At 37.1% G+C, this 14,045-nt stretch overlaps 1 protein-coding gene across 3 annotated transcripts in view; it reads right to left on the bottom strand.

Moving 5' to 3' along the window:
* Window positions 1-9,199, bottom strand: part of LOC141490730 (neuroligin-1-like) — a 277,179-nt gene extending 267,980 nt beyond the window's left edge. For 2 of the 3 annotated variants that reach the window (XM_074190935.1, XM_074190936.1), the window contains exon 1: window positions 8,368-9,199. In XM_074190935.1, coding sequence (XP_074047036.1) covers window positions 8,368-8,860 — 493 coding nt within the window. In that variant the 5' untranslated portion in view covers window positions 8,861-9,199. Of the gene's footprint in view, window positions 1-5,089; window positions 7,895-8,367 lie in introns of those variants that run through there. The other variant, XM_074190937.1, reaches the window with a different exon arrangement.
* Window positions 9,200-14,045: the final 4,846 nt, after the last annotated feature.

Here is a 14,045-nt window from a genome sequence, read left to right as displayed (position 1 = left end):
ATATATATGTGTATATATATATATATATATATATATATATATATATATATATATATATATAGTCATATTTGATTGGAGGGGGCAGAGAGAGGCAGAGAGAGATAGAGTGGGAGGAAGAGATGAAAGTCAATGACCCACTTCTTCTAAGGGTCATTTGGTACAAAATTATGGCAAAGGTGAAAATGACTTTCTCTGACAGTTCATGATAAGATTTTACTTGCTTACTCTTGCTCTCCTTTCTATTCTTTTTTAAAAAGTTTATTTTCAAAGTATGTCTCCTGTTATATCATCTGGAAAGAGACTTGAGGGAAAGAGAGAAGGTGGCCAAAGACAATTTTCCAGGACTGATTTTTAAAACCTACCAGTAGATTCAGTCAAGCCTTATTTCTATATACATGTCTGTGGCCAGATGTTCTTAATGAGTTAAAGGGATCTGGAAAAGGTGCAGACTTCCAGGAGGGGTGGGGGACTTGATAAGAGAACTTGAAGAACCTGTGATTGATGTGTGTGAGTGATAAAAGCATGTTGGGATGAAAAAATGAGTGTAATTTACAGCAAAGATTCAGATTGAAAAAAAGGAGTCAAAGTTTCAAAGAATCCATTGGGGCTCTAAGTATGGAAATCACATCTGATCAGAATGTCACATGTGGAGAATAAAGAACGTTCATTTTTCCCCCCATCATCAAACCCTACACATTTTAGATTTCCAGGGAAGTAGAAAGGAAAGAGAGAGACAAGGAGAGACAGAAAAACAGAGATTTTCTAACTTAAAAATATACATGTGCCTACTGATGAAAATAAGTAAATAATTGAAACAAAAAGAGACAGAAAAAGAGACAGAGACAGAGGAAAAGAGAATGAGAGAGGAAGGAAGGAAGGAAGGAAGGAAGGAAGGAAGGAAGGAAGGAAGGAAGGAAGGAAGGAAGATGGAGAAGGCAGAGGTTGGGAGAGATAACGCAGTACCTACAGAAAACAGAGGAGCGGAAGAGAATTAAAGTCAGACCCTTCCCCTAATTATAGCTAGAACACTAACTCAGGTACTACTGGTAATACAATGTAAAGTAATTCAGCATCTGAAGAGGAAGTAGATCAGTTTAAATTGCATTAGTATTGGCTGTTGTTAATGAATTCAGAATTAGTAAAAACAACTTCGAGATCAGGTGTTCTTAATCTTTTGGAGGTCCTGAGCCTTTTTGGTAGCTGGAAAAACCAAAGTACCCTTTCTCATAATGTAGCAGAGGCTTAAAACACACAGGATTAAAAGAAAACCAATTAGTTATCAGCATATTTAAGAGACAGGTTACTTCATAGACCTGAGAGTGAAGAAACCTTCTTCTATATATTATTTCTGGGAGAGAAAAGGCAACATAATACAGCAAGAATGTGTGTCTGTGTCTCTGTGTCTGTGTGTTTATGAGTGTGTGTGCCTATGTTTTAAATAGGGACTGTGGTGAGGGGACTCGGCTCTGCCTCTTCTGCCTCCTTCTCATCCCACACCTCTAAACTGTGGATATATGTGTTGTGTGATAGATGATATATAGATATAGGATTAGCAGTCAGCTGATCTGAGTTCAAAAAATCTGATAACTGCTTCTTCACTTAGATAAACCACTTTACCTTTCATCTGTACAATGAGATGGTAAGAGATGACCTCTAATGCTCCTTTTTGCTCTAACTCTAATCCTATGATATAAAAACAACGAACTGACTAGATTGATATGGTCCTTATTTTGAATACAACTGTAATGGCAAGTTTCTATTTACCACTTTGCAATTAATATGGCATAGAACATTATTGTATAATGGCATTGACTAAAGAGTCTAATTTATGTAAACACAGTTCAATTTTATCAATATTACCTGTGATTTTTAAGGATTTTTTAAAATTTCTTTAAAAATCTTTAAAGAATGGGGGCAACTAGGTGGCACAGTGGATAAAGCACCGGCCCTGGAGTCAGGAGTACCTGGGTTCAAATCCAGTCTCAGACACTTAATAATTACCTAGCTGTGTGACCTTGGTTGGGCAAGCCACTTAACCCCATTGCCTAGCAAAAAGCTAAAAAAAAAAATCTTTAAAGAAACACAAGCTTTGTACACAACCTGAACAAAAATGGGAGTGACCACCTTGGAGCACATTTCTACTCTGCTATATACATTACATCACTGGCATAGGAATCTCTGAACCCAGAAAGGATTAAGTGACCATCAGTAACAAATTCCCCTTTCATTGTGATCTAAGGGACAGGAAATGAACCATAAAAGGGCAAGAAAACCAGTTGGTTCCCAAGCTATTTTCTAGGGTCTCTTACCATTAATAAAGTAGACATAAAAAGCAAAAGTGATAATCAAAAGCTACCTAAACACTTTATGGTGCTAAGGCATAGAGCAACATGACTTATTTAGTAATTAGTGTACCCAGTAGCAGATAACAATATGTAAATAAGATTTGAAAGTGACAAGAGTAAAAGGGGGAAACTAAAAGGAGTGCAGTTTCTACTATGAATTTGTTTTAGTTGTGTGGAATTATTTATTTTACCCCCAAATCTTATCCTATGAAAAGAAGGTCTATGCAAAATAAATTGAATTGGACAACTCAAATGATCTTCTAATTATCTGCTTCAGGATACTCTGAGCATCTGTCAGGAAACAAAGGGACGTTGTTGCTGTTTCTCGTAAGCCTTCCTATCTTGTGCATATTAGAACGCTGTGTTTCATTTCCTAGCTATTCTGATAGATGAATCTTTAGTTTACTCCATTCATATAGGGTTCCTGGATGAAATCAGATACCCCAATTCTGGTTTAACAAGGGTGTTAACAAGGATTCCCCAGACCATTACAGTTGCAGTCAATCTAAAGGTGTATAGAAGAATGCTATTCCTGGTGGTTGGGGCTTTGAACACTCCACTTCCAGATCAGTTACAATTTCTCCAACCATCTGCTTGCCTTAACATAAACACAGTCCTGTGCTGTTCAAAGATTCTCCACTGATATCTGTGATGTATGCTTGCCGTACCCAGAGAATCTAAGAAATCAGACACTTACAAACTATTGTTTCTCCAGTCACTCTGATTTACCCTCTACTTTTCTATGGTGGCTTACAGAATGAGCATAATCAGTTATACCCACACTCAGGAAAAACTCGTCTTTCTCATCTTAAAAAAATGCCTTGTTTTATGGAAAAGTTCTTGAAATAGCCCACATTACATTGTTTAAAAAAACTATTAAATGCAGCAAGAACAAATGAAAGCATTGTAAAGAAGAACAAAAATGGAAGGAAGTATAAGAAATTATACTGACTGTTCTTATAAATCTAAACGCCTATGAAATAGTGGAGAAATGGGAGAAATGAGAAAGAGAACCTCTAATAATCATTTCCTGAATACCAACATAAAAGATAACACATGCTGTATTCATTTTGAAAGCACGGATGAGAAAGTAGCTACAAATGCCTAAAGAAATGAAGACAACAGCATAAATATTCCTAGGGTGATTAATCAGTGTGCAGATGGCCCAATCCTATTTGTTGTATTCACCCACCTTGGAATTTTTAGCCACTCCAACAGGAGGCAAGGGCTTATGAGAAACTTCCCAAAACATCCCTGTGGAGAAGCAACCAGAAAACCCACCCTTAAAACAACTTTTTAAGAAAAATTCAACTGTATATAAGTGAAAGGAGTCCAAAAGAGATCTAGAAGATAAATCAATAAACATGAGGCTTCAGTAGAGCATGCTAGAAGAGGTTGGGTAGGGTAGGTAAAGTCAGGCAAAAAAGGGACTGATCTGGTACATCAGTGCTCAGCTGTTTCTATACAGATGAAGCTTGAGAATGCGATCAATGCTCTCTGAAAAATTGGGAGCAAAGTTCCACTTATTCTTCCCTAGTGTTGCCTCTTCTAAAGGTTTGAAACTGGAGAAGATAAAAGTGATAATTATTGATTAATACTGTCATCTAATCAGTTCTGGAAAATGTGCTCAGTGGATCTTGAAGCTGTTGACTAAAATGTGTAATTGGATCATAGATTTATAGTTAAAGGAAAACACTCACTATTGTCCAGTCTAAATCTCTCCTTCAAGGAGTAAAGAAATTGAGGCCAAAGAGGTGAACTTATTTCCCTGGGGTCTCCCAGCCAGTATGTGGCAGAATTCAAACCAAGTTCATCCTGATTCTAATTCCACTACATAATAGTGACTGTTTTCTGTTATCTCTAAATTTTTAACTACCTATGTTCTCTATTAGTCTTTACTAGGGTCAGCCCATGTGTGCCCCCCCAACTGCTAAAAATACCATCAAATACAGAGAAGTTATACCAAATGTGTTTATAGAATAAAAATAATAAAATTGAAATTCAATAAAGGAGGGAGGAAAAAGGAAGGAAGGAAGAGAGAGAGGGTGGGAAAGAGGGACTGAACAGGAAAGAAAACAGAAGGAAGGGAGAGAAGACAAGAAAAAAGGGAAGCCAATAAGGGAAGGAAGGAAGGAAGGAAGGAAGGAAGGAAGGAAGGAAGGAAGGAAGGAAGGCAGGCAGGCAGGCAGGCATAGATTATCACTCTAACAATCTTTGCATAAGTCATTGCAATTATCTCCATTTTGAACTCAAAGTCAGAACAGAGAGACCTGAAGAACCAGCAGAGTAATTAACTATCATGGAAAAGATGAAAAGACAGATGAGGAAAAAATGCAATTGGGACATGTTTTAAAGGAGGAAAAACCTTTCGTATCAAAGGAGAAAATGAGAACTTTACCAGTTAAGCAGAAAATAATTATGTAGATGGAGACAATAGAGATTTAGGTACATGTGGGCATGAATATACTATATTTAAAATGTGATGAATATACATATATATGTGTGTATCTAAATACATACATATACATACACACACACACATATATATATGGTATATCAAGAGACTTTTTAAAGAGACTCATTTTGCAAATTTGTAGAAATACTTTTCACTTGACCATTTGGTTCTTTTACAAAAAACCTGAGGGATAAAGGCAAACTTGAATATTTTAGGTGATTAGAGTTATAGTTTCCTAAAAACATCTATTTGGAAAGACAGTCATCAAAGAATCATCTGAGCACTAAAGATGAGATGTTTATGTAGGGAAAGAGAAGAATATCTTTTGGACTGCTTGAAACCCCAGCAATGTGAAGAAAACGTGAGGATAGCTACCATTTTGTTGGCGGGACTCTGCATCGGACTTCCGGAAAGCTATGGACCAGAGGATGAGTACCAATGGGTTAGATCTGCCTCATTAGCAAGAATCCTCACATCACTCATGAAATCATGCATACATTGGATATTCCAATGATATTCCACCATATCCTCTGACTGACATGTATAGCCTGTGTATTCCTTTGAAGGTGAAATTCTGTAGGATAGTAGGTAAATTTACCATAAAAGAAAAAGAAAAACAAAAACCCTAGGAGAGTGCCCAGCATTTTTTTGTGCAAATTAACACATGACCATTCAACTCTTCCTGAGAAGAGCTTTAACAATCACTTTAGAAAAAGATAAGGGAACATTCTACGGAAGTCTGAAAGAAAGGAGACTATTATTCTCTGTCTGGAATGGGTAGTGTTTATTTCATTCTTAAACTCCATTTGTGCAGAAAATTAGACTGATACCATTCCTCCCAACTCCTTTGTTATGGCCTAGTACCATAGAATGTGGAGTGGCCCTCACACTGCTACCCAGGGATTAGTACAAGTATATAATGTATTGCACTTGTATATTTTGTGAACAGAAGTGACCTGGATTGTATGTTTGCAATGATGAAAGTCTAGGGAGAAAAGCTCAGGGTATCAGGGAAGTCGGAGTGTGGGTGGGGGGCAGCAGCCTTCAGGTTTTAGAAAGACTGACACATAGACAACACTTGGGCTTATTCTGCCAAGCTCTAGAGGGCAAGTCTAAGCACAATGGATGAAAGCTTTAGAGGGGCACATTTAGGCTTGATATAAAGAAACACTTCCTAAAAATTAGAACTACCTATCAAATGAGTGGCCTAGAGAATTAACAGGTTTCTCTGTCACTGATGAGAAGTTTGAAAAGGAAGGCTGGGAGATTAAATGTAGACTTTTTTTGTTAAAGGGATTCTTGTTCAAGTATGAGGTGAGACTAGAAAACTTGAAGAGACCTTCTAAAATATAATGATGAACCCAATTACCTGAAGTGAATGCCATCAAGAAGTTGTTCTCTCTAATGAAGATATGTGCCTTTGCTCATGCAAATGAAGGATGCCCACAGAAATACCCACTAGCACCAGTATATAATGAATTAAAGAAATATCTGAAGAAAAACTGGTGACAAAGAATTTTCCAAATAGTTATCATTTCTAAGATGAAGGATCAACTTCTCTCCTTTGGGCATATTCTTTTTATTTTTTTGGCCCTGCTCTCTTTCTTGATTTTATTTGAAAATGTATTTTGCAAAATATATGCTATAATTCTGTATTTTTACCAGCAACTCTACTTATGATTGAGAATGAAGATTTCATAATAGGAGGCCAAAGTTGCTATGCTAATTACACATACTTGATAAACTACATGATAATAGCTACGTTAGCAGAAGGCTTGTTAATGATTTCAGTTACTCTGACTTCAGAGAAATAAGAGACTTGGTTGTGAGTTATTCAAAACACTTCTGTTTCTTCTGCATTTTTCTTATTCGATGGTATCGTGTGACCACCACTCAATGTGTATGCCCCATTGGGAAAAAAAATACTGAGCAACATTGCCGTGAATACGACCATTAATGATCCTATCAGGGGAAAATATGATCCATCTCCAACTGTGGGATCAGTACAATAGAATAACCTCAACTGCCCTTGAGGTTGTTCATCACAGCATATGACCTGACACAGTCAAGAATTTGGAGAAGACTAGTACATGGAGTGAAGTCATCCACACCTGAATACCAGCCCTAGCTGAAATTTCCATATTTTTATGATTAAAGTTAAATGAGCACATCAAGAATCTCCCACCCCATAAGGTCAGACTCTCCTATGGGTGATTTTTTAGAATAGGAAACTTAAAAAAAAGTAGTCTGGACAAGCACATTCAGACATATTAAGTCTCAGCAAGCCTGCAGCTGTGAATGTCTCCACTTGCACAATCTAACTAGAGGATGCTTTAAAGGTTGATTTAATTGTAGCTTCTGAATCATGTTATTTCCCATGTTTTAAGTTGTTGAACATAAATATACAAGTGTTAGAGTAATTTTGAAAATCTGCAAATGTTTGGACGAAATCTGCAAGATCTCCATTTCTGCTGGGAATTGACAACGAGATTTAAATACCGTCTGAAGAAAAATACTACCTGACAAAAGCAAAAATATTTTGAACATTGCACTACCCTCATACCATGAGTTTACACAGGAGAAACTATGAGAAAACGGAAAACTGACTATTCGTTCTCATTCATCTTTTGGTAAAGGAACAAAAAGAGACTACGGGAAAGTTAGCCCTCTTATGTAAAGAAAACGTCCAGAGAACACAGAATTTCAATCATTAAGAGATCTCCGCTCCTGCTTCTTTGCCAATACACAGATATTTTCAGCATCCTTGAAATAAGCACAAGGCCAAGATACAGCTGTTGCTCCTACCACCATCACCAGGGAACCCAAGAGAGACAATGATGCTTTATAGAAGTTATCCTCTCCGCTATTCTCCTCTTCCGCCATCTTTCAACTCCTTGATGAGCTTCATTAAATACAAGATATTGCCTAACCTTTCACTTCAGCACAACAGCAAATCATCCTTTGGATGTGTTATAGCGTTCTTCCTCTCCAAGCCTTTTTTTCCCCCGTTTTTGGTTTCCACTTTTATACATACCTCCTTTTCTACAAATTTTCTTGCCGGGTTTTCTTGTACATTCCTTGGATATTCTTTTTACTGAAAAATGAATAGAAGACTAGAAAATAACATGGAGCTCCATCACAGACAGTCGGAGCATGCAACACCGCTAGCTCACTTAAATCTAAACTCCTGCATTTTTTATATTTTGGGGGAGTTTTTTTGAGTGCGAAAAGTCACCCATTTCTTGTGCCTGCACATGCAAAATGGAAGAAGGCTGATGCATCTTTCCTGAAGGTGTTGAGTAGGAAATGGGAATTTAGAACCAATAACTGCCTAAACACACGTGCTAGAGGGGAAATAAAACAAGTAGAAACAGGGGAAAAATAAAACATAGGCATACACACATGAACACACACAAATAAGCCACATGCATACATGGAAAATGCCTTCGTGCCAACAAGAGAAAGCCATGCTTGCTACCAGTATACATGAATTAATATTGTTAGAATTTAGAATAAGAATAATTATTTTATAAAGATCTTGCTTTTTTTTTCCTTCAGATAACTCACCATCCTCTGTTGGGACATAGATATTTAAATAGAGGCAGTCTTCACTCTGATCTTGTACGTAGGAAGAAACTACATCCAAATTATTAGTAAACCAAACAGGGAGCATGACTTCTGGCAACCTCCCATCGATAATGTTCTGCGGACAAACAGGCGCAAACTGAGTGGCATTTCTGGTGTCTGACCAAGAGGATGGGGGCTCAGGAGGCTGAAAACGGCGGTCCCCAGTGGGTGGGGCTGCATATGGAACCCCAAGAAACTGAATCACAGGTCCCAGAATTTCATTATTGAGTTCCTTCTTAATCCCTCTTATTTTGCCAAAGTTGGTCGTTACCAGTGGGTCAGCATCATCCAACTTTTGTGAGGACACGACAGAGACTTGAAGCAAACATCCAAAGATGCACAGGGCTAGGATGGCTTCCAATCCCCGAAGTAAAAGATGTGACATCCCTGCTTTCCATGCACAGTTCAGCCACATGGATCTTGGTGGGGCCATGGTCCCACATGAGGTGTTGAGTTGACAGGGAAGTAATAGTATTTGTTATCCGCCCGTGAAAAATGAGACAGCTAAAAAAGGAAGGTTTCCTCAGGTTTCCAGGAGAACCTGTCAGGATAATCTCAAAAAGCTTTTCAAACAGCAAGGATCTTCCATTGATTTCACACTTATCAAAACATCTTTACTTGATGTTCTTTATCAAACCATGTCCCATTAGCCACTGCTGTTCCCTTTTCCATAGCAGCAATACAATGAGAGTAGCCATTTATTTTGGATTCCCCTCTGATCAATCAAATCCAGTTAGCAGCAGGTTGATATCCTGAAGAAAATGAAAATAAATCATTAGTATGTAGGAGCTAATATGGACAGAGTAGTAACTAGATGTTTTACAGGTCACTGCATGGGCATTAATAGCAACAAAGATCGTGTACATAAAATTTCTACAACAGCCCATTTCTGGTTTCATTTGATATAAAATGAAATACTGACGGTTATTCTCTTTATAAATCTTTCTGCTAACTTGGTAGGAATTTAAGTAAAAATAGGTTATAGTGAAACACTTTCTAAATTCACAATTCATAAAATAAAGATTGCTAATGATTGAAACGTTATAGGTTTCCCCGCTGTTGGCCTTCTCGCTCTGCCTATTCTAACTAATCGGCTACAAAGATTAGAGAAGAAAATTCCTAGCAAGAGTAGATAGGTATAAAATCTACTGTAAATGCTAAGAAACAAATCCACATTTGATCTGAGAAATCATCATTCCCATGGAAATGGACTCCATAAAAGTAATACAACATCAAAGAACCTGACCTGATAAAAATGTCTTCTGAAAAGTTCAATCCCTCTTTATCTCTGCTTATTAGAGTCCTTACGTTGCTTCAACTCCTCTCCTATATCCCTTCTCTGATTCCCCAAGTAGTTATCAACCTTGAGAAATTACTTTGCATAAGGATTATAGATTTAGAGCTGGACGGGTCAGAGTCCACCATTCCACCACCATACCCAACTATATTGCAGATGAAGTAAATGAGAGTCATAGAAATTAAGTGATTTGCCTAGGATTGTAGAAATTGTATGTATCTATGATATAATTCTAATCCAAAGCTGCTTGACTCCAAGTCCAGTATTCCAGCCACTATACCTTTTATTTACTTATCTGCAGACCTGTCACATTAACCCTTTCCTCACCCCTACCCTGTCAGAAGAATATACATTTCTTGAGGGCAGGAAGTATTTTGTTTGTATCTTTCTGTCACCACAGCCAAGCGCCAAAGTTGTTGGCTCCTAGAAACCGCTAGAGAAATGTTTGTTGAGTTGAACTACATAGATAAGAACTACTAAAACTTATCTGTGGCTTGCACTTTGTAGGTGATCGATATTTTTTTTTGAGTTTTAGGTGAATATTAGAAACAAGCTTATTTAAGGATAACTAGATTTAATATGCTACGATCATTTAAGAAAGTTCTATTTTGTATGGACACATGGAGTCTAGTCCTTAACCAGTTTACTTTGTCAAGCTGAGGATAGACAAGAATCTTAGGATTCAAAGCCTGAAGGAATCTTATTAATGACTCAGTAAAATCCCTTCATTTTACAGAAAAGGACATTGAGACCTGAAGAAAACACTTGTTCAAGGTCCTATAGCCTTATTCCTTAGTCCTCGAGCAACACTATTTCTCACTTTAAAACACGTTTCCAAGAATGAAAAGTACCAAAATGGTTATAAAAGAGAGATAGAGATGAAAAAATAAAAAAAGAGTAAAGTAATTCTTAATACGCATCAATAGCCTCAACATATGACAAAAGAGTTGCATTTCTTAGATCCCAGTAAATCCTCAGCTTAAAAATAACACATTGAGTCAAAGTGAATATTTTTTTGAATGCTCAATTCTGGTTGTATTTTTCTTCAATACAAAAGATTGCTACACAGGAAGTATAAAGCCTTCCTGAAGAAATCCTACCTAATCGTCCCATCTTTCATATTAATGCTAATCAAACATCTAACACTGTTTATACAGTTCATGTATTTGAGTGCAACGCAGAAGCCAATGCAACATCCAATGTAATACAATTCGGAGTATAATCGCCGACTGCAAAATAGCATGTAATTCGGAGAATTTGTCTTTCCTTGTACAAGCAACCTTTTAAAATGCTTACATTAGAAATAATATTGTTGGTTTGTATTAGTGATGGTTTTATCCTGTCCTGTAATAGAAAGATTTCTGAAGAAGTGCTGGGCTAGCAGTTAGGCTGCCCCGCAGTTTGTGTTATTAAAATGGAGATTGTAAAAGCTCCATGGGGCAGAGAGAGATTCGCTCCATGTGAGATGTTCCTCTAGCCCGGAACAATCCATCTTGGGAGATAATAAGGAGATAGATACAGCTGTTCCAGAATTTCCCTGTATTCATTCTCATAGTTTGGCGGGCAGAGTGCACAAGTCTACAAAGGATGGGCTGTGCCCCATCTTTCTCTCACTTCAGAGTCCTCGAATTCACTGAAGATTTAGCTACTCGAGAAAAATCTCCATTCTAGGTGAAAGTCTATTATGGCTTAGACTTGAGCAGAACTGCAGCTGGCCCTGATGTGTCTAAGGCTTCACTCCCTTGACCTAGTACCTTTTCTTTTTTTTTTTTTTTTTGAGGCAGTAACTTGAGTAGATCTTAAGAAAGAAAGCTACTGAATAGCCCTGAAATCTGTGGTGATTGATTATATGCACCCTGATTCCATTTTAGGGTATGATGACCAGTCCCCCATATGCTCCTTCCTGAGAATGAAGAGATCAGTTCATTCTGTGAGCCAAGGATGATGGTGGTCCACAGTTGGTGTTTAATTTGCTGATTGATTAGTTGCCTTATCTATTTGGTACCCCAGTAAATAACATAAATGGATAGCTGGGCTAAGAGTCCTGAGTTTGAATCTTGCTTCTGACATGTAGTAGCTGATGGACAATTTATAAATCACTTTAATCTCTCTTTTTTAAGGTTTTTGCAAGGCAAATGGGGTCAAGTGGTTTGCCCAAGGCCACACGACTAGGTAATTATTGTCTGAGACCACATCTGAACCCAGGTACTCCTGACTCCAGGGCTGGTACTTTATCCACTGCACCACCTAGCAGCCTGCTGCACCACCTAGCCGCTCCACTTTAATCTCTTAGGGGTTAATAGAACCCATAGAAATGTTTCACAGAATTAGAGTAGGAAACACTGGATACAGAAAGTTCAGATCATTAATAATGAAAGCAGATTAGTGCCTAGTCTTCAATTTATAAGTCTTACCCTACCCTCAACTCTGCCTTGATTACTATAAAATAATCTCATAGTTCCTTCCTTGCAGTATTGCAAATGAGGATCAAAAAATCCCATTCTAAAATGCAGCATCAGATAAATGCAATCTACTGTGTACATAGTACAAAGACACCATATAGTCATACATTTAAGTTATTTTTTAATTAACTCAATAAAAATGAACTAGAAGCTTGAAAATAGGGGATGTTTAAGTTTTGTCCATGCAATGCTTTACTCAATACTCAACATATGGTATAAACATAAAAAACTTGTTGAATTGGCTTGCTTAATTCATCATTCAGGGAATGGGTTAAAATAAATGAGTTTTACCAGGGGGTTTGCAAGTATGATCCTGAAAAACCATAAACAAAAGAGGCTTGATATTAAAATTCTGTATAACTGAGGCGAATCATGGACTCCTTCAAACAGAATTTTTGTTCATATTCCAGAAGGAGTTTAGATGTAGCCCAGAAGGGCTATAGAGAGAAACCTCTTGGAGTCATAGAAAAAAGGGGCCCCCACCACCATAAGATCCTGTTCAAATCACCTCATTTCCATGAGGTATTTTTTCATCTAAAACAAAACGGCAATCATGAGCCTGTAGTATTTACCTTCTACAGTTGTGTTGAGATAAATGGATTTTTTAACATTAAAAAAGCTATGGGAATATAGTTGCTGTTGTATTTGTTTTTACTATTACATTTCTTATTACAGTACATCAAAACCCACTGTTTCAGTGAGGTTTCACTCATCCTGGCCATTTTGCAAAGTACCACAGAGAAGACAATGAATTCCCAAGTAATTTCTTCTTCCATCTTTCCCCTCTAGCCTTCTGAGTCAAACATGAAAAGATATTTGGTTAAAATTACATATTGGTATTGACATATCTAGCTATAAAGGCCCTCAAATCTGTTGTCAGCTTACCATGAATAAATTTTAGAAGCTCTGATACATTATCAAGCCAGTCCCTGAAAAAAGGTTTTGAGTTCCTTAGAAGAAAGATACTATTTAAATATGATTCACAACTGTCACAGAAATAAAGCCCATTTAAATACTATGGTAAAATACAGAAACATATTTTCCCCAATTATCTTCTTGCTTTATAGTCCTATATGGCCTAGAAAGGAGTCTCCAAAAATTCATGCTCAGAAATAATTTTAAATTAACTTCACTCAGAAGGCCAACTAATTCCCGTAGGACAAAGGTAAGAATGAGTCTTTTAAGCTGGTCTTTCCAATAGGTCAAGTGGGCAGCTCTCTAATTAGGAATGAAAGGGGATAAGCAAAAAACTTCCTGCCCTCAATTGTCTCCTCTATTAACCCTAAAATCCCATGGTCTCACATGAAAATGGTTATCTCAGAAGGGAAATAAAATCCTACTCTACAATTAAATAAGCATTTATTGATCACCTCTATGTGCATAGGAGCTGTGCATATATTATCCATTTGTTTGAATTAAATCAAGTTATCCAAATTCATGAAGTAATTATGAAAGCATTCTCATTATATGATTCAATCCTACAAACATTTATTACATTATCTACTAGATAGATAGATAGATAGATAGATAGATAGATGTCATTAGCTGGGCTCCAGGCATACAAAGGCAAATGAAAAATGGGACTCACAATCAAGATATATAGAGTCTATACCTACTAGTCACCCAGTGAGACCAAAAAGTCAAAGGAAAATTAAGTGATTGCTATGAAAAGAAGTCCAAAAAGAGGATAAAAGGAATCACAACCTTTACCGTGCAACTAAGCTGCAGGACACAATGAAGTGATGATTGATGCATTTCACTTTCTTATCAAGATAACTATTGACTTTTCCAGGACAGCTGGATTCCCCATCAAAACTTCTCCTAGTCTAAACATTCTTTCCAGAAAGTTTATGACACAA

This window comes from Macrotis lagotis, chromosome 6 (assembly GCF_037893015.1).
Source record: "Macrotis lagotis isolate mMagLag1 chromosome 6, bilby.v1.9.chrom.fasta, whole genome shotgun sequence".
In the NCBI taxonomy this organism is placed as follows: domain Eukaryota; kingdom Metazoa; phylum Chordata; class Mammalia; order Peramelemorphia; family Peramelidae; genus Macrotis; species Macrotis lagotis.
The sequence above is the reverse complement of the archived record's forward strand: the minus strand, read 5'-3'. Positions and strand labels throughout refer to the sequence as shown.